This window comes from Hydractinia symbiolongicarpus, chromosome 5 (genome assembly GCF_029227915.1).
Source record: "Hydractinia symbiolongicarpus strain clone_291-10 chromosome 5, HSymV2.1, whole genome shotgun sequence".
Classification (NCBI taxonomy): domain Eukaryota; kingdom Metazoa; phylum Cnidaria; class Hydrozoa; order Anthoathecata; family Hydractiniidae; genus Hydractinia; species Hydractinia symbiolongicarpus.
In genome coordinates, this window is record NC_079879.1 from 33,303,224 (window position 1) to 33,328,062 (window position 24,839).

Genomic DNA, 24,839 nt, shown 5'->3' on the forward strand with positions numbered 1-24,839 from the left:
GTAAAAACATTCAAACATCCATGTAGCTACTATAATTTATTGTTTCGATGCAGACAAAGACGTGGAATAAAGGCACATTTTCAGATAATGTATAAAGAAATGATCTATAGATCCATCGTCAATTTAAAATTTAAATTTTAAAAGTTTTTTAAATTTTCAATTTAACTTTTTCTGGCTAACTGTTTTATTTTTTATGAGGAAACGTTTTTGTGGATGCAGGTAATCTTTAAAAGAAGTGATTTTTACGGAAAGAAATTTTCATGATTTTTTTTTAGCTTTTTTCTTTAGTTCACAAGTTCAGAGCGAATTTTAAAAGTCAGTCATGTCTTTACAAATTATTCGCTGAAATAAATTCCTGTGAATAAGTATCAAGAGAACATGATTTCTTTAAAACGTTACCCCATCTCTGTCAGAATAGTTTGACCTACCATCCCCCTTTTAATATTAGATTCCTAACCAATTTATATAAACAATTTATTAATTTTGGCTAATCTGGCAATTTTAGAGTTTTTTGTGAGAATTAATTTAATGTCTTTATATATATATGATTTTTCATTAGCTGGACTCGTTTATGTTTTTGGAATCTTAAAGATTATATATGTCAAATGTTGATGAAGATTTTTGCATAAAAAATGCTGTAGATTTAGAAAAAAATCAGTATTCTCAAAAAAGGTAGACTAACAGGTAACATAATGATAATATTACAAAAGTAGTTACAGTGATGTTTTTCCTGTCCTTGTGCACTGGCCAGGCTAACTAAAGCTAACTGGCTTAAACTACACCTAGTTAGCTAGGTAGCTAACTGCACAACTGCACTTGCTTTATTTTGAAATATAGTGATAGTAATTATTGAGGACAATACTTTTTAAAGATAACAATAAAAATTAGCAATGTGGTGCCAACAATAACATTTCTTTCTGGTTTAACACGTCGGACACTTGACTTTTATTAGCTAGGCTAAACCTCTTACGATGGAATCAACAGATTTTAGTCATTATTTACCTTGAATTTTGTGTTTTTTTGGATAGAATACAGTCCACAAACCATTAAAGAATACTCTTCTTTAATATTAGTGTCATAATAGTAAAGCGTGGAGGTATAAAAGTTATTTTATACCTCCATTGGTAAAGTTACAAGTTAAATTTTCTGTTAATGTTGTTGTTTTTTTCTAGTTGCGCTACCATTATGAAAATATTTGTCCCTACAAGCGCTTTTTGCCCAGACTGCGCTGTATGAAAGTTGGTAATAAGTAATATAATCTGTTAATGCTGAATATGGAAGATAATAAATGCGGTACATAATAGAGAGACTGAGGGTGTAATGTTGCTATCAATTGCATACTATATTTTCAACTTGCAAACTAAGCAAGTAGCTATAAACTATCTAGACTGAAAAGATAAATGAAGTGCTTAGAATTAATTAAAGGACAACTCCCTATGGACAACACTAGTCTAACAATTCCTTTCGATGGTAAAGTCTACAATACTGTGCTTAACAATTCAATGTGCTTGCTCTTTCAACTCATCAACATCATTGTTGCATCGACTTTTTTCATTTTGAGAATATTTTTCACCTTTTTTCAACAATTATTTTAAAGAATTAATTTCCGTAATTCGTTGGCCTAAAAATAACAATATTATGGGGTATGCTTTTGCGATGAAACATTTTCCATGCAACTACAGAAAATATGGAATTAATGTTTACATTTGGAAAATGTTTATGAAAAATCAAAAATGATAACAATGACTCATATTTTTTCCCAACATAGCATCAAAATTGAACATCAGTTAAAGCTTTTGCGATTTAGTATTTATAAAAACTTATTTTCACAAGTTTATCAAAATAAAGTCTAAAAAAAATGTCCTTCCTTAGGGGTATTCTTGGCCTGACTATTGTTGTTAAGCTGCAGCTCTATCATAATAAAAATCATTACGCTATTCTTATGTGGTATTATTCTTTTTAAATTTCACAAATTAAATTTCTGCCAAAATAATTTCTTTAGCCATCCACCAATTTTTACAAATCCAGTTCGGCGAAATTCAGGTTCACGTTTTTATCTAAGTTTATGATTATTGAAAAAACTAACATCGTTGCCTGATTTACAAAAAGACAATTTACTTCCCGCCAAAATTTGTTCCCTAAGGTATATTTATAAGATTTTACTGGCTTTTCTACGCAACTACGTGGAAAAAGCCTGCAAAAATACGCATTTTTTGTGCTGAAAGTTAAATTTTTTTGTTCTGATCTGCGGCAATGTGACTGTTAACACATGAAACAAACAGTGCAGAAAAAAAGACTTACTCTTCATTTTATGTTTTGAAATATCTTTACTTCCTTGTTTTTGTTTCTGATTAAAAAATTCATCAACAATGCTTTACTAAAGTACATGATATCAATGCACTATGATTTTGGCGCGAAGTGAGTTAACGTAATGCAAGCGCAAACAAATAAACTTCATAATGTTAATTTCCATTGCGACGTCAAAACGACAAAGCAAAAAATACTAACAGATTTCCGTACGACGTTGTGCGTTTGCTGGCATGAATTGTTTTTAGTTAATACTCCAGCGACAGAGAATGCTTCCAGCACCAACCATTCTTGTTTTAGTATAGTTAAAAATTAAGAATCATCTTTCAACTAATATCATGTTTCGACTGATATGGTTGCAAGAACTTTTGCCCATTCAAAATAACCAGCGCCAATCCAAAATTCTTACAATTATACACCTTTCCCGAATTTGATAAATTATAATTACTATGACGTCATCCGAAATTTTATAATGGGTCTATGCTTTTAAAATAAGGATATTCAGATAGAATGTTAAATTATCATGACTGAAACTGAAATTTTTAAAGCAATATAATATTCTGGTTAAACTTTTTTTATATTGAAAAAAAAAATTCTTTTGAAAACAAGGCTATTCTTAGTACGCTCCTCTATATAAAGGTGTTGACCGTAACTTTCAGCTCGAAATCGAGGCACTTAACGAACAGAAATATTTCCGAAATAAGGTAATTTGTTCTACATTTTGCTAAGGAAGTTAGGGATGAAAATCATGTTTCGTAACAACCTCTTCAATTGAGTTTGACATGATTAGGAAATTCGGAAAAGGTCTATTACCAGAGAATTTGTAAGAGAAACTTACTGAAACCAAGGCTCATACTCCACTGCCAAAGCCAAATTTAATGTCAGAAGCGTAACCTTTTGTTGATTTTTAGTTCCTACATGAAGTAATGCATCTACACTGTTTTTCTTCGTTGAAGACCAGCGAGCGTAGTACAATGTGTTTCTATGTGTATCGTAGCTCATACTGTGAACAAGTCCTGGAACTGAAAACATCTTATAATAAATATCACTATATTAGCGCTCGTTTTTGAAAATACCATTTTTTTGGTCAGAAGGTAATTAAGTGTCTAAAATTGGAGTTTTGATTGGAGGTTGATAAAGAAATATAGCTGTTCATGTTGGGTGCTGATGGGTAGTTATCCCCACCTTAAACATAGGGGGCGTATTTTTATGACAACATAGTGCTCAGGAACTATGGATGTCCAAATGTGGGGCTGTTCTTGCCCAACTTTTGCGCGGATATTTAGCGATTCGTCTTCATAGGGTTATTAATAGCAAAACAATAACTTCGAAAAAATTTATGCTGTAATACATGATTTTTTATTTATAAAAATGCTTTTTCGTTTCAACATAATTATCTTTAAGTTGTGGGCAAGTATCATCCTGGTATAGTCTTAGCATATTCTTAAAGCGGTTACATACATTCCAAGTCTTAATAGCCACTTGCCCAGAGTTTCGTTTTATATCCATGAACACTCGATATTGTTATTTTTTGCTTATATTCCATTTAGGCTGCAACCAACATTTCAAGATGGGCATATTCTTAATTTCCTTTTGAATATTCTTATAGAGTGTAGTCTTATGAGCAAACACGTATGTAAAGAGAATACAATAACTAACAACAATCCACTGTCACGGAGAACCATACGGCCTATCCGTCTTCATAATATCTTGAGGTGGTGACTTACCCTGTGAAAGCGTTTTTTGTACCAGACCAGGAAGAACTATCATGCCAATCGACACAGTGTTGCCCTTAACGTAAAAGCTAGCAAAGATTCTCTTATTTTCATAATCTTGCGCTATACCGGTAACTATGTTTTCAGTTCTTATTCTGCCTTTCTCTAATTCCAACACATTTCCATGAGCATAAACAAAGCTTTGATGATAACTGCAGTTTTTTCCATTGAGCTGAAGTACTCCATGAATATTGCAAGAACATCTAAAGTAATTGGATATAATTGTGATATAAAAATTACAATCTCAAATCTTCTCAAAAGGTTTTTTTTATCCTTACTTACTTTACCCTTCCGAAAACAGATTTACATGTATCTTCACATCCTCCATTTTTAGTGAAACATGACGCATTGACACCTAACAACAAGAAATTTATTTCCGTAATACCAGTTGCAACGAAACAATAAAGACAACAACAACAACATTATTACCTTCTCCAATCAGTAGAATTATAACCAATAACACACAACACGAAGCCATTTCTTGTTCTAAAAAAATGAAAATTAATACTATTTTAAAAAAAAGGGAAATATAGTTCTGTCCGTATTCTTAATTGAATCATTAACCATTATTTTAATCACGCGTGGGGTTAATTGCATAAAAATGAATTCATTAAAAAATTGGAATCTTTCTGACGCAACTAATTTATAATGCGGTTATTGACAAAAGAACTTTTCCAAATTTTAACGGAAGTGTAAACCAAGAAGGGAAATATTAGCAGAAATAGATATGCATTATTGATTATTCATTTTTGTATAAGAATCATACTTTATGCTTATAACATCGAAATTTTCAGCTTAAAATAGGTCTTCCAGTGATTCTTAAATAATTATTCAATAATGGACCAATACTTTAATTGATACAATTAAAAAATGCAAGAAAATACTAATATCTAATGAAGCAAAAAATTAAGGTAAAATCGCCCGTTGACGGCTGGGGTCTAGAAAAAAACTGTGCGAAACCATTTCGGACATACAGGATTGGGTTACTATTATAGAACGCATCAATTGAAGCGAATATTGTAGAATATAGGAACTCCCCTTAAAAAGGGGTGTACATGGCTAATCAGGGATAAGATCTTCCACTCCTAAATCATACAATTCACTCACAGCTACTTTTCTGTCCCGCTTCTTAAAATATATCACAACAATTCTTCTTCTTCGCTTTCTGTTAGCGATTTAAAATTAAAAGTGGAATATTTTTACTATGAAATAATGAGTATGTTAGATATACACGAGGAATTATATTAGCACATATTCAAACAGTAAAGGTTTGAGCCAAAAATATTTGTTCCAGGTAGCAGACGCTCGAATTTACGGCATTCGAATTAGCGGATGCGTACTGAAATATGACTCATTCTGCACTTTAAATATAATACCGGATTATTGGAGCCACGTTCCAGCTTACTTTTAATAAACAAGATACCATCATAAGGAAAGCTCTTGCATGATACTGCATGGAGAAACGTTCCATGAACCTGCCATTACTCTGTAAAACAATCGCCCGTGGTGAATATACCTGTCATAAAAATAGAAACATATTTCATACTTACAATACCAAACTAAGTCTTGAAATTTGTACTTGTATATTTTCCAGACTGAATTGCCTTCACAACTGAACAAACAATTGTTTTCCCTTGAAGCCAAAATGACGGTTTATATTTAATGACAAGTTATCGTCATAATAAATTAATTTGTGAAACAAATTAAATTAGATAGTGTAATTAAAAAAGGGTATTTCAGACTTTTTTGTATACTTCCTTCTTTCGAAATTAGTCCAAGGGAAATGAGCACCAAATATCGTATTGTTAAAATTTCGGAGGGCAACGTAAAACCTGCCAATATGTGTTTTTCACCATTAACATCAAAATTGGTCAACTTCGTTAAAACTGTCTTATTTAAAAAATTGTGGCAGCTTTTATTAGGCGTTCATAAGGCAAAAATCAAATCAAAAATGTTTTATGCTCTTTCCAGAAAAAATATAAAAAAAGATTTTTGCAAGACGTAAGCATATTGGCAATTCTAGCGTTTTTCTGCTGACCATCATATATATAAAGAAATTGAGAATTTCAATACTCATGTCCACATAACACACATCTGTTTTTCGAGAGCTTTCGAGAGCTGAAAAAATATTTTCTAAGTATTTTATCATAAATGACTAGAAAAAAGTGGACAAGAATGACGTTTTATTATTCAAAAACAATGTAATTACATATTATTAGGTAAAAACTTTAATCACCTTTTTATGGATCATTGATAACCACACAGTGAATTCCCCCGCATATCTGACAAATGGTATTCTGGTTTCTATTCTATTTTTAGGTTGCATGTCAATCCGTTTTACTCTAGACTTAAAATTTGTCTTGGATTGACACCTCACACCGTTCTTGATTGCTCTTGCTACTCAATAAAATAGCATTACCATCCCCCAGACACAAGGCACATTATCATGCGCAAGCTATGCAATATGTCTCAAAGCATGTGCATGAAAATGTTTCTCGTGACGCCACTTCTCATTTGCTGCAGAACAGTCTTATGAAAAACATTGATTTAAATATTCGTACCTCCCGAAGCATGGATGTGGAGGGAGTGAAGAGTTTTTTCGAGGTTATCAGAGCTGCACTGTTAAATTAACTAACCAGATCTTGCTCTATGGCTTCTTTTTTGTTTTTATTTTTGTAATATACATCACTACTATCCCATAACGCAGGCTTGGTTTATAAAAGTCGATTAAAATTGTCATTTCCTCATCAGCTTTTTCATTTAATCCGACATTTTTGCCTTTTCTCCTATCTTATCTCTTCGTTTGATGTTCGAATTCTCAAGAAAAGCAATGTTTACAGTTTCTCACATTTTTATTGGTCAATTACACAAACCTCAAATGGCTTTGCAAAATATTTGTTGCATGAAATGGGACATGAGGCAAAAATGTGACACAACAATAATTTTGTCCCACAACAATAACCCGGAACATGCTGCAACAAAATGTTAATCCAATTTTGTACCCGGACCACAGGCACAAAATAGATTCAGATCTATTTTGTCCCCGAACTCGTGGAGCAAACTTTTCGCTCCATGCAACATTTTTTTTGCTCCATTGCAGTAAAAAGTGGATATGGAACACGAGTAATTTTTGTCATGCGCGTGCAGTGAAACAATGTTGCATAGCGCGAGCATGAAAATACCCCTCGTGCCCCCTTAGCTTTATATTCAACAAAAATTTGAAACACATTTTACTCAAAGTAATTCTCAAGAAGGTATTTATATATACACTGAGACCATAGATTTTTAAATTGGATAAAATCGCTTTTTTTTTACTTCGTTGTCGTTAAACTGCAAGAGGACCACCCAGAACACTTGTAATTTATCGCAAACAAATAAAGAAGCTGAGCCGAGGTTGGTCTTTTTTACACTTGTTAGCCCTAACTGAATGTTGTCATTTGTGAATAAAGCGCGCTGAATATATCAATTTAAGTACTTATGTTTTATCAAATAAAAATAGTGGCATAAAATGTAAGTTCCTATTTCAATTAGACATATCACGCACCATAATAAAGATATGTCATAGATGGCCATCATATTTATGTTTTGTTTTTCTTACCTAAGCACTTACAAGTGTTTCATTCACGTACGAATCGACGCCATAATTTCATTTTGTTTTCTCTAAAATTTAAAATAATAACAGCTTGTCAGTTTAGCAGTTTTATCCTTGAAAAGTATAACCTCTGTTCATTTAAACTTATACAAATAGAGGAGATAGAGCTTGATCAATAGGACGCCATAATAAATTCTAATAATATTTAAAAAATCAAGAAGACCAAAGAGCATCAAGTGACCAGAATTCTGCAGCCAGTAGACTGCAAAAATATTCCCATTAGCGAACCATTCTCTCCATGACTTTGAAGAGTATAATAAATCATGAAATTCGCGTCAGCAATAAATAATCACCTTTTAATATTGAGATGTTTGTTGTGTTTGCACCCCCCCTTTCTTCCTCCCTTCTTAGGGCGCTGTTTTCCTGGTCCCTCCAAAATTGTAGGGCTCCATGACATTAGGCACTTCAAAAAATTACATCGTGGGGGTACTAAGGGCTTCTTGTTTCACCTTTTAAACCCTATTCGTGCTGTTTTTTATAACTTTGTGTTTGCTCATTTATACTTTGTTACTTTAGTGACGTAGACTTATATTCAATTTTTTTGGGAACATATATCAAGGTGTTGCCATGAAAATTTCTTTTGAAATTCACAATATTTCTTGTTCATTACATCTGTGTGAATACATAGCATAGTTCTTGTTTTGTAAAGTCCCTATTTATATACACACAGACTTTCAAAAACAAATATTAGGAGACGTTTTCCTCTTTTAAATTCCTTTTACTTCCGTCGTAGAAAATTATTGGTATGCGACAGAAGCTATTATTGTTCTTTAGGTAGAGCGCTTAATAACTGTGTAAAAAAAAGTTTATGTAAAATATATTTTGCTATAAATTTATTTTTCTCTTTTCAAGATTATTATACAGTACTTATTATTTATTTTCTATTCATTTGAGCCAACGATTAAAATATTAAATTTACAATCAGCTGCGGAACTGGAAAAGTAAAGACTTCCAGACTAACCAATTACTTTGCTGAGACCAACCATTTTACCAAACGCTATGACCAACGCTTTCTATCTGCAAGCTTATTCCAGTCCGTCTATGCAAAATAACTTTTTTTTTAGTACTCTTTTTACAGCTGGAATCGCGAACACGTAAATAATTGCATCGGAAGAAAATCCCGCATAGTACGAGATAAACACATACGATTTCAAACTATGTGGTAAGTCTCTCTTTAGGACCAGTGAATAAAAGAATACTTGATCCGGAATAACGATTAGCGCGATAAACGTCACAATCACCATCGTAACGACGATCATCCCTTTAAATCGTCTTTTTTTGACAACAACAGCTCTATGTGCTTGTGTCGGAAGGTCTATCGTGCTACAGCTTCCCATGACAGTAAGTTGACCGCCTGCTTCGTACACTTTTCTTTGTCTCACGGATAAAGATGTCCTCAGTTTGCGCAGGGCATAATAATAAGTGCAGCCGGCCGACATCAGAAAAATCAGCTCCGCAGTTGGATAGAAATATATGTAACACCTGCTGAAGAGCATCTCTTCGTCATGCTCAAGCAGTGCAATGTATAAGAAGGTCGCGATTAAAGCCAACACCCAGACAAGAAATAAAATCTTTTTCGTTTGTCTTGTAGGCAAGTAAAACATGTAACGAAAGTGAAGATAAACTTTTAAAAACCTGTCAATTGTCAATAATATCATAGCTATTAAATATAGCATGGAAATTCCAAGATGTTCGAACACCAACAGGTAATACACAACAGAATGGTTCACTTTGCCAATTTGTAGAATGTGACGAATCAGTGATAGCACACATATGAGTAGTTCTGATAAACTTAAATTCGCCAGATGTATGCGTTGATTGGAATCATTGTTTACACTCTTGGTATGGTAAAGTGCATATAGAGCAAGAAGATGTAAAACAATTGGTATTGTTAGTGCGCTAGTTTCAATCTCAAGAAGCATACTTTACAACTATTTTACCACTATTTCTATTTTGTTTTGATCCTGCCATGTATTTTTCAGATAACGTAACATAAAGCTCTTGTATATTTATTTCAATAAATTTTCCTTTTGATGTTTTTTCTAAAGAACCAGGGGGTGACAACAAACAAAGTCTTAGTCGCGGAGGAAAACTTTTTATGTGTGTTTATTTACGTATTTTTTGTAGCATCAAATATTAGTTTTCAGAAAAATTTTCCATTTAAAATGCACTTCCTCGTTGTGCTTGACAACTGCAAAAACGCAAGATGCATTATTCTTTGTTTTTCCTAATTTAAACCTGCGGTGAAGTGCTAAAATCAACTGTCTCAAACATTGAATTTTTTATAAAACATTGTTATTATGTGTATTTTCCCAATTCAACCGAACAAAAAGAAAAGCTTTTGAGTTTAGCATGGCAAGTTTCTTTTAATCCCTCTTTCGCAAATAATTTCTTGTTGATGTCACATTTATTCGTGTCTTAGTGACTGTTATAACACATTAGATACCTTAAGCAAAGAGGACGAAGAGATAGAATAGAAGATGACAGTTTTAACAAGGGAATTACATGTTAAACCCCCATCTTTTTGATAAATTAAACGTGAAACTAAGGTTAAACCCCCATCTTTTTGATAAATTAAACGTGAAACTAAGGTGCTTCATGTTGGCAAGGAAAATGTTCGAAGATTTGTTTATTTTACCTGAGACACATATTCGTACTAATTTCGTTCAATATGTACAAGTTTAAATATCACCATAAATAACAAGGAAAATGTATTGAAATTAAAGGTTTTAATCCAAACCTTTCTACAATCAGTTCTGTTCCCTGACAAAAAATGTATTTTATCGCGTATAATAATTTTTATTCAAGAAGTTCGTACGTAATGTTTGTCCTAATCTTCTTGGTAAGGGTATTTCTTCGAGTTTATTTTAATTTTTTAGTTTGTTTTTTTAGTTTCTTTAGTTTGAAAGACAAACATATTCTTAAACGTATCACATGACTTACATAAGAAAGACTCTCTTAGCTGTCTGAGAAAAAAGCATATGGTTCTATTCGTAACATATCAATTTTTTTATATAAGTTTTCGCGCGTATTTATTTATTTAATTTCTTTATTGTAAGGTCAGGCTTTAAGACGACAGTTCACTATGCATACGGTCGCTATTGTTACGACAACGAGTATTGTTACGACAACGACAAACACAATCGACGAATCTTTTACTAAGTACCAGATATCAACCACCTTTACAATGCTTTCAAGTTAATCATCAAAGACACGTGACCTTATTTAATTTGGTTAAGTAAGACCAGCAAAGATAAACTTGTCCGGGAACCAAAGTTCATTGACGTAAAAGTATGTCTTAAATTAATGCTTTTGTCCACGAAATGAAAATAAAACTGCATGAAAAGTTAACTGTATGTTTCGCAGTCCCACGGCTACTTTTAAAAAAATAACGTCATTTTATAAATGATTACGTATCAAATGAGGTGCATATATAAAAAAGTTTTTAATGTCACCTAATTTCAACGAAACGGAAGGGTTCATTCGTGATGGGTAAACACAAAGGCAAACATAAGGGTAAACAAAATAGAAGCAAAGGAAATGGACAAAATCATGTTACGGAAACTATTCCAAATAATCCTGCTGATGAAATCGTCTGTAATGACGATACGATTGCTGAAGAGTTGAAACCACTGGAAGAAAAGATAGCGACAGTTGCTGATGAAAATAAACCAATTCAAACGAAGTAGGTTCCATTAACAATTTCATAACATACTTTTTTATTCTTTTTACTTCAAATGACACAAAAATACTCCATTTTAACCATATTTTAATTGGCAATGTGTTGTCTGTAGGTATTAAACAGTTTACCGTTGTGATATATCGTCTGAGCATTTTCATTATTTTATGCAAGGGAGTAAACATATCGAAATTTTAGAAATAATTTCACACTGATTGGTGGCCGTATATATCAATTGTGACAAAAATACATGTTTAAAACATATTAAAACTCTTGCCTGTATTGGTTAGAAAGAGATCAACAATGAACGGTATATGACCCTCAAATGACCATGAACTTGTTTGAAAATGAAATAATAAAGATAAATAAAATTATAAGAAAATGTTGTCTTGAGCACAAGATGAGAAGCAGAATAGAATAGAAAAACCTCGAAAAGTTGAGTGCCATTTAAAAAGCTTTAGTATATGTGTAGCTTTATGATAAGCTCTACACTGATAAATTTAGAAGAGTCAAATGAAACCTTAAATGCAATCATTTCACAAAGACTCAAAAAGGAGTCAAATTGAGACGCAAGAAGGAGTCAATCCGCAATGACTCCCTCTTGAGGTGCTCATTTGACTACTTTAGGGTTTCATTCTTCTTGACTCCTTGAAAGGAGTCATTATTGTGTTCAATGATTGTTGTGCGTTCAATGATTGTTGTGTAGTGTGCTCACGTGATTCCTCAGAAGGTTTCATCGGGAATATCGCATTTAATGATTTCTGCTGTGTTTGACTTTTTTATAAGAAAATACACTCAGATACAATCACTTTGGGTGGAGGTTATAAAAATGCGACTTTTAATACTTGGGAAACTGGTTTACGAGACGTCTGTAATTCCTTCTCGAGTCCGATATGAAGAAAGGTATACATGCCTTGCAAATCAAAGATTTTTCAGGGTCAAATAAAGGAAAATTTAAGAAACAATTTCTTACATTATGTTTTTTATTGAGATAGACCAGCTTTCCATAAGCCCTGCCTACAGCTGCTAAGCTAGGATTGTTTATCCACCTGTGCATAGCTTTATAACCCAATATATCGATTAGACCTGTACATAGTTTTTACTCATGTTATTTTTATCAAAGATGGCTGACTCAAGCTGAAAAGCTTTACTTGTTTACTCTTTTTACATCCACTCATATCTGAATATAACATGGTGTCAGAATATTGAATTTGTTACACAAGAACCTTAACTCGCAATATTTCACAATACGCACAGTATTTTAATAAGTATTAAGGTTAACCAAAACACTGCTTGATACAAATGTATGATTATTGACAAAGTGGTGGCAGAGGGAGTGTGACATAACATTTCACGCAACAAATGTTCAACATGCTTTGTTGGTTACTCATGAAACAAACCTATATACCTATAACCTTGGAAAGAATATTTGGGAAAATGTTATAAGAAGTCTTTTGCATTAAAATCTTGATGTTTAAATCTCTTTTTACTGTCCCTTTCCCGCTCCCTTAAAGTAAATGTTGCTTATACCTCTAAAGGCTAGAAAAAAAGTTTAGTTGCAATTAATATACCTGTCTACACGTTAAGATAAAATGTATAACTTTTTTAAAAAACTCTCTTTTCACAATAAATATCAAAGAAAAAACACGTATATCTTCCTTTGCAGTTATTGTTATAGAAGCAGCAGCTATAATGGTAGAAGAAGAAAAGCGGTTGTGATTAAAAACAGAAAATATGCTCAAATCTTTAGTTTAAACAATAGCTCATTAATTGATTTCCGCCGAACGCCACGCGAGGCGGAATCTTTAAAATCGCCTTGAGGGATACAGAGAGAGACAGTGCAGCCAGGCTGGAGGTTGTAATATTTAGACTTTAGGCTAAAATATTTGCGCAGTCCCTGTCACTGTTATTACTTGAAAAGCCAATAGGAAAGCTTCGTTTTGTTTACAACTAATAAGAGTAAAGATTGTAAATAATCTGATTTTCACAATTTTCTAGTATTCTACATTCCTTGGTCAAAGCTTTGGACTATGACCAAAAGCACTTTGAATTCTGGTTGTGCGCATCGCGTCCTTTGGGTTTAGGTTTGCCTTGCTGGTGGGAACTCCAGAGTAGTATATATTATAGCATACTGGGTATGAGGTAAGAATTATTGTATTTTGATTAGCTAGCTGGTGTCTTATAGCTGATCTGCACATGCCTTTTGTCTAGTCACCAAGCTATCTAACTTTAGAATAGCTAAAGCTAGCTAGCTACCAGAAAAGCAAATTTTTAGTTGGGTTAATAGTCAGCCAACTGGACGTAGGTACCCCTTATATTATTTTTTACAAGGGTTCTAATTAACTATTTCGGTAACTTTAAGATTTTTTAACGGAAAGCTTGGGCACTTTGTTGAACTTGCTTTGTAAACTCCCTAACCAACCAGCAGAAGCATTTACAAAATATTTTTTTAAGCTTCAATTAGATAAAATTTTACTTGAATTTTGTAAAATCACTTTTCCACTGCTACAGTAAACCCTATTATATTGTAGCTAGCTAGACATGTTTCATTGTGACACAATGGTGTTTATATTTCCATACCCCAAAAAACACAAATAGACAGAGTAAAAAATCCAGGTGATAAGTCATAGACTATTATTTTTTAAACGTTATTTCCAAGATTAGCGCATTGCTCACTTATATATATACTTATTATCTTTTAATAGTTTTTTACATCTATATTATAACTGAGACATATATTTTATTCCGTAAGCTGAAAATCCAGACCACATTATATACGTTTAGCCTTTATAATTTACAACATCGTTGATACTGCAATCGGCCGAGGCAAATGCCCAGGTGTTAACAAAAATTCTCGATTCACGTTGGCATGTATTCGCTGACGTGTTTATATTGCAGTTAGATGTGACTTGATTTACATATATAAGTTTTGTTCTCATTTTCTTATAAATTTCTCTTTAAAGGTAACTGCAATTTGTGTATGGGAGCATACAATCACAAACAAAATATAAATTGCCCACATGAAACCGAGCTTTCCAACTTACATCAGGCAAAGAGTAGTTCATGTTGGGAGTTTTTTGCGAACAAGAAATAAATGAAATTAGAAAGGCTGATGTTTGAACACCTTCATAGACTAAATATAAGAACAAAATTATGAGTGTAAAACGCTAATAAAGCATAAAAAGTAAAAAGTTATTATAAAACAACCTAACCCCATTAAAATTAGGCAGGTTTAAACTTGGAAGAAAATAGGTTTTTTCGTCGTCTGTCTGGTGATATTACACTGAAATTCTGTTTCACCGATGTTGTACACAATTTTAAAGAAGTATAATCAAATATTTTCACAATTAATAATCATTTTTGTATTAGTCTTTCTTACATGTGTTGTGAACACTGTAAATAAAAACATGTATATATACTTTACCTGTCTCGTATATAAGTTTTCTGTCCTGATGGTTTTAAAATTGGATGGAGGAATAAATGAGAGATAGATATGTTGTGTATGGACAAGTATCCAATTGTATTATTGTTTCTCATTTTTTTTTTAGATTAGCCCTTATCAAAACATCCACTGTCGGCATTTTCGAATTGAGCGAGAGAGTTAGAGTAACGCCTAAATACGGATACATTCAGAAGTTCAATGTTACGTAAAAGAATTTGCATATATAAAAAAATATCCACAATTTTCTAGATCAATTTCAAAGACATCAAGTTAAAGCTTTTATATTTTTAGAGAATACTATATGTAAAATATTTTATTTTTTTATTTATATGCACACATTCTTTTATTATAAGAACATGAAAATGGTAAAAAGCCCTTGAAATGTTTTTAACATTTTTGAAACGTAGCCTATAAATATTCTTGGGATGTTCTTAATGTGCAGGGCCTTTTAATGGGCAGGGCTTATTTAATTTCACCCATTAAAAGGGGCGCTTTATTGGCAGGGCGGTTAATTATGTAGAAGTGCTTATTCAGCAGGGGGCGGTTATTCTGTAATTTATGGTATTACCCTAATTTGATGATAAATGCTACAAAGTGTAGCGCTTGGATTTTTTATATATTTTTTATATTTTTATTAAAAGAATTTGTAGTCTTAACATGTTCTTAAATTTTGAGACTTTGTTCTTATATACTTTGTTTTGTCCCCAGAACAAAAGATATTTACGCTGGGCTTCTTTGTTTTTAAACTTGTTAAACTTTGGTGCAGATAACGTGCATTGCGTTTTTGTTCTCTGAGAATCACACTATATGACATATTTTAATTCCATACTTATTATTTCTGCTGATGGCGGAAATCTTCAAGCCATCGGGCTTCTTGTTATTCTATTAATTTCAATAGAAAAAACTTAGCAAAAGTTGAGTCAAAAGTTGTCAACTTTTAAAAAAACTTATGAAACTGAAAAAAGTACATCTTTCCTGTTTACCCAGTAAGTTTTTTTTTCTTACATTTAGACGGTCCGTTTAAACTTTACGTGCATTTTTAAGCTTTAAGATTCCTGGAGTACTTCTTTTAGTGTCAACTAAAACTATTTCATTTTTGACATTGACTTTTGGGGAAGGAAGTGCTTGAAATGAACTCTTCAAATATTTGTAGCTATGCTGGCTATTAGCAAGCTAGTTTTACTTTTCTGAACTGGTCAGAGTAATATAACGTTCCACTGAATGTTATTAAACTGTACATTTAGTCTTAAGCTGGTTTTTCACTAGGTGGACTAAAAAAAGAACTGAGTGGCTATTGTTTTTAACAATGTCCGCTTATTTTTTCCGCTCCGCCTGTTGATTTCTATTGGGAGGAGTTTAAGTTAGTTAAACTTTTTCTTCTGCACGGAGCGGACCGCTTTTGGCGGAATTTTGACAGGAGGAGCAATGCCCGCTACGCTCCCCACGAAATAATCCACCTAAATTTACTAAATTTACTTTTGCAAACAGAAAAATAAAAGTATTTTCACGTCATTCTAAATCTAAGTTTTCGAATAATTTTAGCTAGCTAACACACCTAAAGATACCAAAAATCTACAATATTTCAACTTTTTTAGTCAGTACCAACACTCTCTTTGTAACTGTGTTTAAAATATGGAGATTTGCTTATCAGGGTTTAAACTCTATTTAATGCGTATTCTACGTGAAATAGAAAGGGAATAAGAAAAAACGAAATAAAGAACACAACAAAATTAGATAACAAGACATGAATCTTAGAGATTACTTATCCAATATCTGTGAGTTGACAAATGATATGTCAAACTGGTATTTGTCTGGTTAATTTTCTTCCCTCAAGGTATAGATTGCAGTAAGTCGGAATTTCCCAAATAGTTAGCAAACTCTGTGTTTTATTTCCTAGAAAGAAGAAGCAGACATTGCAATCGCTATGATGGAAGAGCAATTGCATTCAAATACAAAGTTAATTCAATCCTTAAACAAAGATATTGAAGCCCAAACTTCCATCATTGATAGCATAGAAAATGCTATTGTGTCCATGAAAATTCATGAAGAAAGATTAAAATCAGCTTTTAATGCCACATCAGAACAGAATACAATTCTTCAGAAGGAGCTTTCTAAAACAAAGCTAAAAAATGGTACGCTTGACGGAAAGTTACACAATATGAAAAAACAAAACCAGTGTTTAGGTGAAATTGTTCAAGAATGCAAAAAAAAAATTGAAACGGCTGAAACAGAAGACGAGCTGCTTAAATAAAAGCTTGTGAAGGCAAATGAAAAAGAAAGAGAACACGGAGATCAATGTATACGATTGGAAAATAAAATCATATTTCTGAAAGCCCAAAACACCAGACAGACCAAACGTATTTGTGATTTGCGTTTAGAAAGATTAAAAAGCGAAGAGCGTACTAAGAAAAATAACCAACAACTACTTCTAATGAAGGAAAACGAGAAAGCGGCTTTCGAAGCAAACACAATCACGTTTGCAAAATTAATGACGGAACAAGCTGTGAAAATATCTCTTTCACAGTTACAAGAAGAGCAGAAGATTTGTCAGAAAGAAAACCAAATTGCGAATTTATCTAAAGAGATCGATATTAAACAAAACGAAAACGAAGCAATTCGAAAGCAACATTTAGAGTTGGAAGAAAAATTTCATTCTGCTGATGCCTCTGTGAAAGAGTTAATTGAAGATCTTATTGGAAATGCTGAGGAAAAATCTTCTTCTTGTTTATACCAACCAAGAATCAAACGAGTAACAGTCACATTTTGTCTGCGTTGGATCCTGTACAAGATGAATAGAGAGTTCTCAGATCTTGCCTGAGAACAAGACATTTTCAAAACCAATTTTTCTAATTTTTTTGTACGTATTTATTTATATTAATTTAATGATTCAAAAAATCCAGTGGTAACTTTAATATCTTTGAGCAAGCCCCATCTGGTATCAACGGGCCAGTAACTTTTTGGTTTTTTACTCAATGCAAATGATTGTGAGTTGCATGTTCTGTTGATAACTATAAAAGAAATCGATCCTTTCTGTTAGGTGCTAAGCACAAGAATAAGCTGGATATCTAGTTGAACGGTTATTTTGCTTGCACAGCTTTTTCAGCTTAAATGGGAGCTTTAAATACCCTTTAATTTGATAGCTATACTAACAATAACTAATAACAGTTATCATGGGTAAAATATCATAGATGCAAAATGTTTCTCTACCTAACTAAGGTAAATTAGATTGCACTATATGACTGCAATATAGAATAGTTTATGTTATCAGAACACATTAATCATTTCGTCGTTTTTTTCCGGTAATATTTCTCACCTCTAAAACCAAAACAAACCCTGGCATAAAACAAATCACTCCTTAAAATTCAATCTATGCTGACTGGTTGTTGGCCAATAACTGTTTATCTAAATACATGTTCCTTTTATATATCAGTAAACTTTATATTACGCCTTACGTTGTGCCTGAACGATGCTTCCAACATACCTTTCCTGAATTTCATAAATTACAATAATTATGACGTCATGCAAAATTTTATATTGGTTTTGTGCTCTTTAAAAAAGGGTACTCAGATAAAATATTAAATTATCATGACAAAAATAAAGTTCTTAAAGCAATATAATATTCTGGTCGGATTTTATTTAGATTTTGAAAAGGCTCGGCTATATAAAGGGTTTGACCGGAACCTTAAGCTCCAAATTGAGGCACTTAACAAACAAAAATATTTACGAAATTAGGTAATTTGTTCTACCTTAGGAACTTAGGGTAAGAAACATTTTTAATATCGACCGCTTTAATTGAGTTTGGCATAATTAGGAAATTCAGAAAGGTCTATTGTTAACAAAAAACCACTATTAGTATTAATTAGCATAAATAACAGTAAAAGTCTATTCATACTGGCAGCATTGGAACGAAAATGGACATTAAGTTTAGGGAAAACAAAAGAAGGTTTTGCAACAGAATTCAACATTCTGTCATGTATTTACAAGTTGTAACAATTAAAACTTCATTTGTACTCATGTTAGGTGATTAAAGAAACGGTTAGTCTTTGAATAATAACGCTGCGATGTATTTTAAAGTATGTTTAGCCTTGTTTTAAATCACATATATTTCTTTAGTGTTTAAAGATCTGTCCAAGGATCGCATATTTTATGATAACTTTTTAATAAAAATATCGGCTAATATAATTAGCTTTTTCTTCAATGGCGTGAAGCATTAATGTTATGTCAAATGTTTCAGTAATTTTGGGTTGCTTAAACTTCTAAAAACATTCTCTGCTTAAATTCCACTTGAAAGACGTAACTATTATTTTTTTCCATACCGCAACAAAAATAAGAAATACCGACCCGAAGTCCCTGCGTCACTTGTCGGGTGTAGAATTCTCTCGGTAACATAATTGTAAAGGGGGTTATTTAGGAGGGAAAATGGGGGAAGAGCTTGGTAATTATCTGTGAATCGTTAGTTGGGAAGTGTGTTAATTCAAGTGGGTGGGTTTTTATTCATAGGACTGTAATTATTCAATTTTTTTTTTTTTATATATATATTCAAACACAAAATTACAAAACAAAAAGAGGACGAATACAAAACTCTTCATACCCCACGATAGAAAAATCTGTCTGTGGGGTACTGCACATAAATTAGACAATAAAACTGTGAGAAAATTAAAAGAAAATACTGTTGACGAGGTTGAGGGGGTTTGTTTATAATAATGGAACATCAAATCTTTCAGATGACTTTACAAAAACAATAGTGGTTTTTAGTATAAAACAATTTTGTTCTGTATTATAAATATCATTGCCATAGAGAAGTAAATTAACTAGTGTATCATCCGAGAGGTCTGATATTGGACCTATGGTATTATTAATATTGTCAATGAGTGTTTTTCTTATATGCGTGTAAAAAGAACAGGGCAAGAGATAGTGATTACTCGATTTCAAGACCACAACTGCAAAGAGGATTTAAGGTATCGCAAAAATTATGTCTGAATTTATGCTCTCTAAGGTGACTAAAGTTTACGCACAATCGGGTTATTAGTGTTAGTCCACGAGGATCGTGGATTTTATACACAGGACGCATTTTTGGCCTAATAAAATTAAGAAGACTTGTTTTAAATTTTGAGATTGATATTAAATTTTTCAAATCGGGCCCAAGTTTATTCCACTCATTCAATGAGTACGGGAAAAAAGAATTCTTAAAATATTCAGTATTGGTTTTAAAATTCCTAAACAAATTACTTCTAGCCTGGTCATAAGAACTTTGCTTCAAGGGAAGCAATGAACCTAGATAGCCAGGTACCTGATACAATAATGAAAAAGAAAACAAGTCTGCAATACCAACGCCTGTCGCTAAGGCTCTCAAGACCAAGTTCTTCATAGAGACGCTCGCGAGAAGTATTATTCAACTTGTATAAACAGACCTCCTTTCGACATATCTGTTATTTATTCCTAATTATTCGTGAGAAGGTTAAGGACGTAAGAAGGACGTTAATTAAAAGGAACAACATCCATAGATCATTTTGTGTTAATATAATCAGAATTATATCAAATGTTATTGAAAAAAAAGATCATTTTTCCCACTTTGAAGCTATTGGCATAATTGACCACTTTGAATCTATTGGCGTAATTGGCCACCTGCAGTGGCGTAATTTCTTTTTTCATTAATTAACGCCAAATGGATTAAGCTCTTTCTTTCCCACAACAGATACTTCTGTTAGATTATGTAATTCTTAAACGGTCATGTTATTCTATATGATCTTTATATTCCTGGCCTTTTTTGTCATGGCATTTTGCGCTATCGCTACGCTTGATCAAACAAAGGCTACACCATTTGAACCTAGCCCCATTTGGTCCATGTTTTTTTAAACATATTATGATTGGGAGACGGATTCCTATTTTTAGGCTTACTAAAATAAAATTAAACTTAGGGCATATAAAGTATGTCATAAAAAAAACGAAATGATTCAAATAACTTTTTGCTTATGTCAGCTCTCAGTGACGTCACTAGAACCTCGAAATTTCTCCAAATAACAACGATCTGCTTAAGATCCAATTACTTTAGTTCCAGGAAGAATCGTATTTTCTGTTCAAAGTTTCTGATGCTTTTATACAGCAGGCTCAAACCACCATGCTTTGTAGAATCGTAAAATATTACCAGAACTTTTTTTGAAAAAAACATAGTTGACGAAACGTTAGGCTTCGATTTTAGTTTAACTTTAAGCTTATGAAATATTGAGAAATTGAAGGATGGACAATGATCTTACTAAAACGCGTTTTAAATTTTAAGAAAAAAAACTACAAAAAAATATAATTTTATAAATAAAAAGATGTGTATTATAAACAGTGACGAAATATTTATAAAGTCATGAATCTCTAAAAGTGTGTGTAACATGTTTTAAAGAAAGCCTCTAAAAAATGAGGTACTCATAATTTGACAAGAACATGAAGTCCTAATTGCTTGTTGGTATTTCCTCCATTCACACAATCTGTCCATTCCTACTTCATTGTCATCAATTAAAAATGTCACATATATGTAATTTTCGACACACATCCCCTCGCCAGAAAAACAAAAGTTGTCGTTGAAAGCATCTCCACACGTTACTTCATGAATATATCGCGGAAATACCCTGTAATATAAACATAAAGCCATGGGAAGTTGAAAAAAAAGAATCATGACAGGTGCTTGTATGGACAAATTTATTTTTACCTTTCGCTTAAGTCAGTTCGTACTAAACATTCTTTGCACATTGTCACCGAACCATCACTCTCATAATCACCTTTATCACTGCAAAACAATGTCGTAGTTGATGGATATCTATGATTCTCTCCTCTTTTGCCAATATCGTCACGTCCTGTGAAATTATAGTACGGTTATTTAGGTCTTTTTTTAATAGAAAAGTAATTATTGTGAAGTAACTGTCTATATAAGTCACAGCACTCTTTTCTAGGGGATTGGTATGAAACCCAAAGGTAAATGTTCATATTAAGTGAGTAATAAAAAACATTTTTGTATGAAACGAAGTAAGACTTATAAGTTGTCTCATTACATAAGAAACTTTGGGTAGGTTTAGTACTAAAAGTTACCAGAATCGAGTCATGGGGTCGGAGAACATAATACATGTTCATTTTCCATTTAAAAAATTTAGGTGACCTATGCTTAAATTATCTGGTTGGCTGCTTGCTTAGCACTTTGTTTATTATCGAGAAGTAAAAGCTAGGACAAAATGATCAAAGTTTTGCAGATTTTATTTATTTTTGCATTCTTATCCTCCTGATTGCGCGGTCTGAAATAGAGCTGCGCTTGAGAATTTAGATATTATTATAAAGATTTAAAATTTTAAAATCCAGAAAATATTTTTGGCAAGTACTAAATATTAAATTTATTTTAATGTCGATAAGAATAGACCTACTCATAAACTAAATTACGTAATGTAGCCTCGATATGAAAGTGAGAATAAGTGAAACTTGCGTTACCTGTTTTGCGATTCTTTGCATCTATCTTCGTACAGTTATTTATATATTTTTTGGCAGCTCTTTTTTGGACATTTTGCAGCTGTGCCTCTAACCATTTCTCCAGCACAGTGTATCTTCTACCACAAGTTTTGTGAAAGTGATGTTTTCGTCGTTTCAATTTTCTTCGTACTAAACGCAACATCTTCCGTTTCGAATTGGTATAATTCACTGCAAACAAATCTGGAACAAGTTCTGGCAAAACGTCCAAATAATTATGTAGAATCTCTTCATTCTTTTTTCTGATTTCCTCGTCTATGTCTTTTTTCGATAAGTAGCCTGAGCTTTCAACGTCCTTCCTAGCATGTAAACTTTTCAATTCCTGTTTAATATTTTTTACATCTTTTTCAACCTCTCTTACTTCACCAAGAATATTAGTATAGCCACATGATAGGTTCATGACAGCACCAAGTATAACTGAAAACCATATCTTAAATTGAAATGAAATAACAATGTAAAATTAGTTACGTTAATCGCTTCATCTGGTATTTGTATCAGAAAAATGTGCGATATTCATCAGTTTATGGGAAAATAAACTTTTAATACAAATAATACTTTTTCCAGTACCAAACAAATTAAACTTTCAAGACAGTACACTTTTTACAAGCTCGTGAGCTTGTTACAAGCTTACAAGCTCGTGAGCTTGTTACAAGCTCGTGAGCTTGTATTAAAACGCAAATGTGTCCTACAAGAATAGAAATTTTTGCCTCTCTGAGCACCGACACGGGAGTCGTCGTGTGTTCGAATCTCATCTTGGTAACTATTTTTACTTTTTTTTTCTTTTTTCTTTTTTAAAAAGATAAGACAAGTGTTCAAAACACTTGTTTAACTAACTAGTAAATAAAGGTGTTTCCACCAAACTTTTTAAAAGTGAATGTAGGCAGAATTAACTGAATTAATGAATTTCGCAAATTTTGGGGTTTGTGGGTTTGTGGTCTTTCTTCTTCCTGTCAGTCGGTTCACCCAAGACGGACCCATCGAAAATTAAAAGTTCGAGGAATTTTCCGTTCAGGAAGGTCTCACAAATCAATTTTGAAAAATAAGTGTGTAACAAATATTATTGCGTATCTGAATAGTAAAATATGTCGTGTCTAACTTCGTAACAAAAATCCCAATTTGATAGACAGCTTTTTGTAAACTTTATTCGCGATGTTGTTTGCGTATATCATACGTCTTGTTTTTTATAAGAACAAGATCATCCATTTTCAGGCTGAAATTAGAATTCAGTATAGACACTGACATATTAAAAAAGGTGATTCGTTTGGTGAATAGATATACAGTTGGACAAAAATTTGCTTGATAATAAGAAGTCGTTTCATTCTACTCCCTATGCAAAATTAGTCTGCAGATTGTGTAAATATTCTTAATAGTTGAGTGAATACCGGCCTCATATTCTTATAAAGCATATTCTTATATAAAAAGCATATCTTCTATCCTACTTGTTAAAACAGAAAATCCTAAGAAAATTTTAGCATTTTCTTACCATTTTATCGAGGTATTTTGCTTCCATATTTCTATTGCTAAGCGTCTATACTAACTGCAGAATCGTGAGTCTGTTCGGATTTTTTCTGATGCTCAAAAATTAATTCCCAGCATTTAAGTAATTCACCTACGCATTCGGTGATAATCTATTTATTCCTATGAATAATAATTTCTCAATAGCGACAAAATAAATTTACACCGCAGTGGTTTTTCTCACTCCCTTCTAAAGCATCATGGTTTCTATATTATTACTCTGCATAGGATATAAATATGATATTTTTGCGATGCCGTGATTGTGTTAAGTTTTGTTTAAATAAAAGAGAAAGTGGGTGTGTAGAAACACGGTCAATGCATTGTGATTAAAGATCATCTAAGAATTTGCATCTCTATTTCCTCTATAAGCTTAGCCTTACTCTGTATTGAGTTGAATTAAATGAAATTTCCTGAGTATTATAACACACAGCAAGGTATTAACAAACGTGTGAAATAAAATCAATAAAAAAGATTAGTCAATTATACCCAAGAGTAAGGAGGCTGAATCAATTTCTAAATCGATCGTCTCCTTTAGTGAATCCCTCCACGTAAAAAGTTCTTTCACAAATATACAGAATGGCTTAAGGCGCCCACATGCTGCAAAGGTTTATCACAACGAACGACCTTTTGACAAAAAGCACATTTAAAACTCTTTGCGATAGAACAAAAATAGTATGTGTAATAGATGTGGGTTCAAATGCACGTGCTAATGTGAAAATAAAATACTAAAGGCTGGATTCTAATCTCCCAGCGTTTAAACGTCAGCGCACAATATGTTCCATTTCTAAGAAATTGATGTTGCCAGCGTATATATCATCGCATTTTTTCTTTAAAAAACTACATTTAAGCCACGCCCATATCTCTTTTACAATAGCCGTATTCCGTTAAAAAGAGTTTAGCAGCTTCATTTCGGAAAATTTCCGCAAAACCCGATTTTTACGGATTTCGTTTTGATTGCACGCAGCCTAA

At 32.5% G+C, this 24,839-nt stretch overlaps 2 protein-coding genes across 2 annotated transcripts; one reads left to right on the forward strand and one right to left on the reverse strand.

The window, feature by feature from the left end:
- Window positions 1-16,642: 16,642 nt before the first annotated feature.
- On the forward strand, window positions 16,643-17,673 carry LOC130646128 (uncharacterized). Its single transcript, XM_057452267.1, has 3 exons — window positions 16,643-16,669; window positions 16,753-17,038; window positions 17,234-17,673. The coding sequence occupies exons 1-3, from the start codon at window positions 16,643-16,645 to the stop codon at window positions 17,671-17,673; spliced, it is 753 nt and encodes a 250-aa protein (XP_057308250.1).
- A 2,542-nt stretch (window positions 17,674-20,215) lies between these two features.
- Window positions 20,216-24,061, reverse strand: LOC130646322 (uncharacterized). Its single transcript, XM_057452494.1, has 4 exons — window positions 23,839-24,061; window positions 22,320-22,785; window positions 21,553-21,697; window positions 20,216-21,472 (listed from the first exon to the last, which is right to left on the reverse strand). The coding sequence occupies exons 1-4, from the start codon at window positions 23,863-23,865 to the stop codon at window positions 21,241-21,243; spliced, it is 870 nt and encodes a 289-aa protein (XP_057308477.1). The 5' UTR covers window positions 23,866-24,061; the 3' UTR covers window positions 20,216-21,240.
- Between the last annotated feature and the right edge of the window lie 778 nt (window positions 24,062-24,839).

Excerpts from the sequence above, each read along its gene's own strand:
- LOC130646128 (XM_057452267.1), top strand. The coding sequence starts at position 16,643 with ATGATATGTCAAACTGGTATTTGTCTG. Across the intron at positions 16,670-16,752 it reads GTCAAACTGGTATTTGTCTG|AAAGAAGAAGCAGACATTGC; the intron begins GTTAATTTTCTT and ends TTTATTTCCTAG. Across the intron at positions 17,039-17,233 it reads AAAACAAAACCAGTGTTTAG|AAAGATTAAAAAGCGAAGAG; the intron begins GTGAAATTGTTC and ends ATTTGCGTTTAG.
- LOC130646322 (XM_057452494.1), bottom strand. The coding sequence starts at position 23,865 with ATGGAAGCAAAATACCTCGATAAAATG. Across the intron at positions 22,786-23,838 it reads CAAAATACCTCGATAAAATG|ATATGGTTTTCAGTTATACT; the intron begins GTAAGAAAATGC and ends TTTCAATTTAAG. Across the intron at positions 21,473-21,552 it reads CGAACTGACTTAAGCGAAAG|GGTATTTCCGCGATATATTC; the intron begins GTAAAAATAAAT and ends TTTATATTACAG.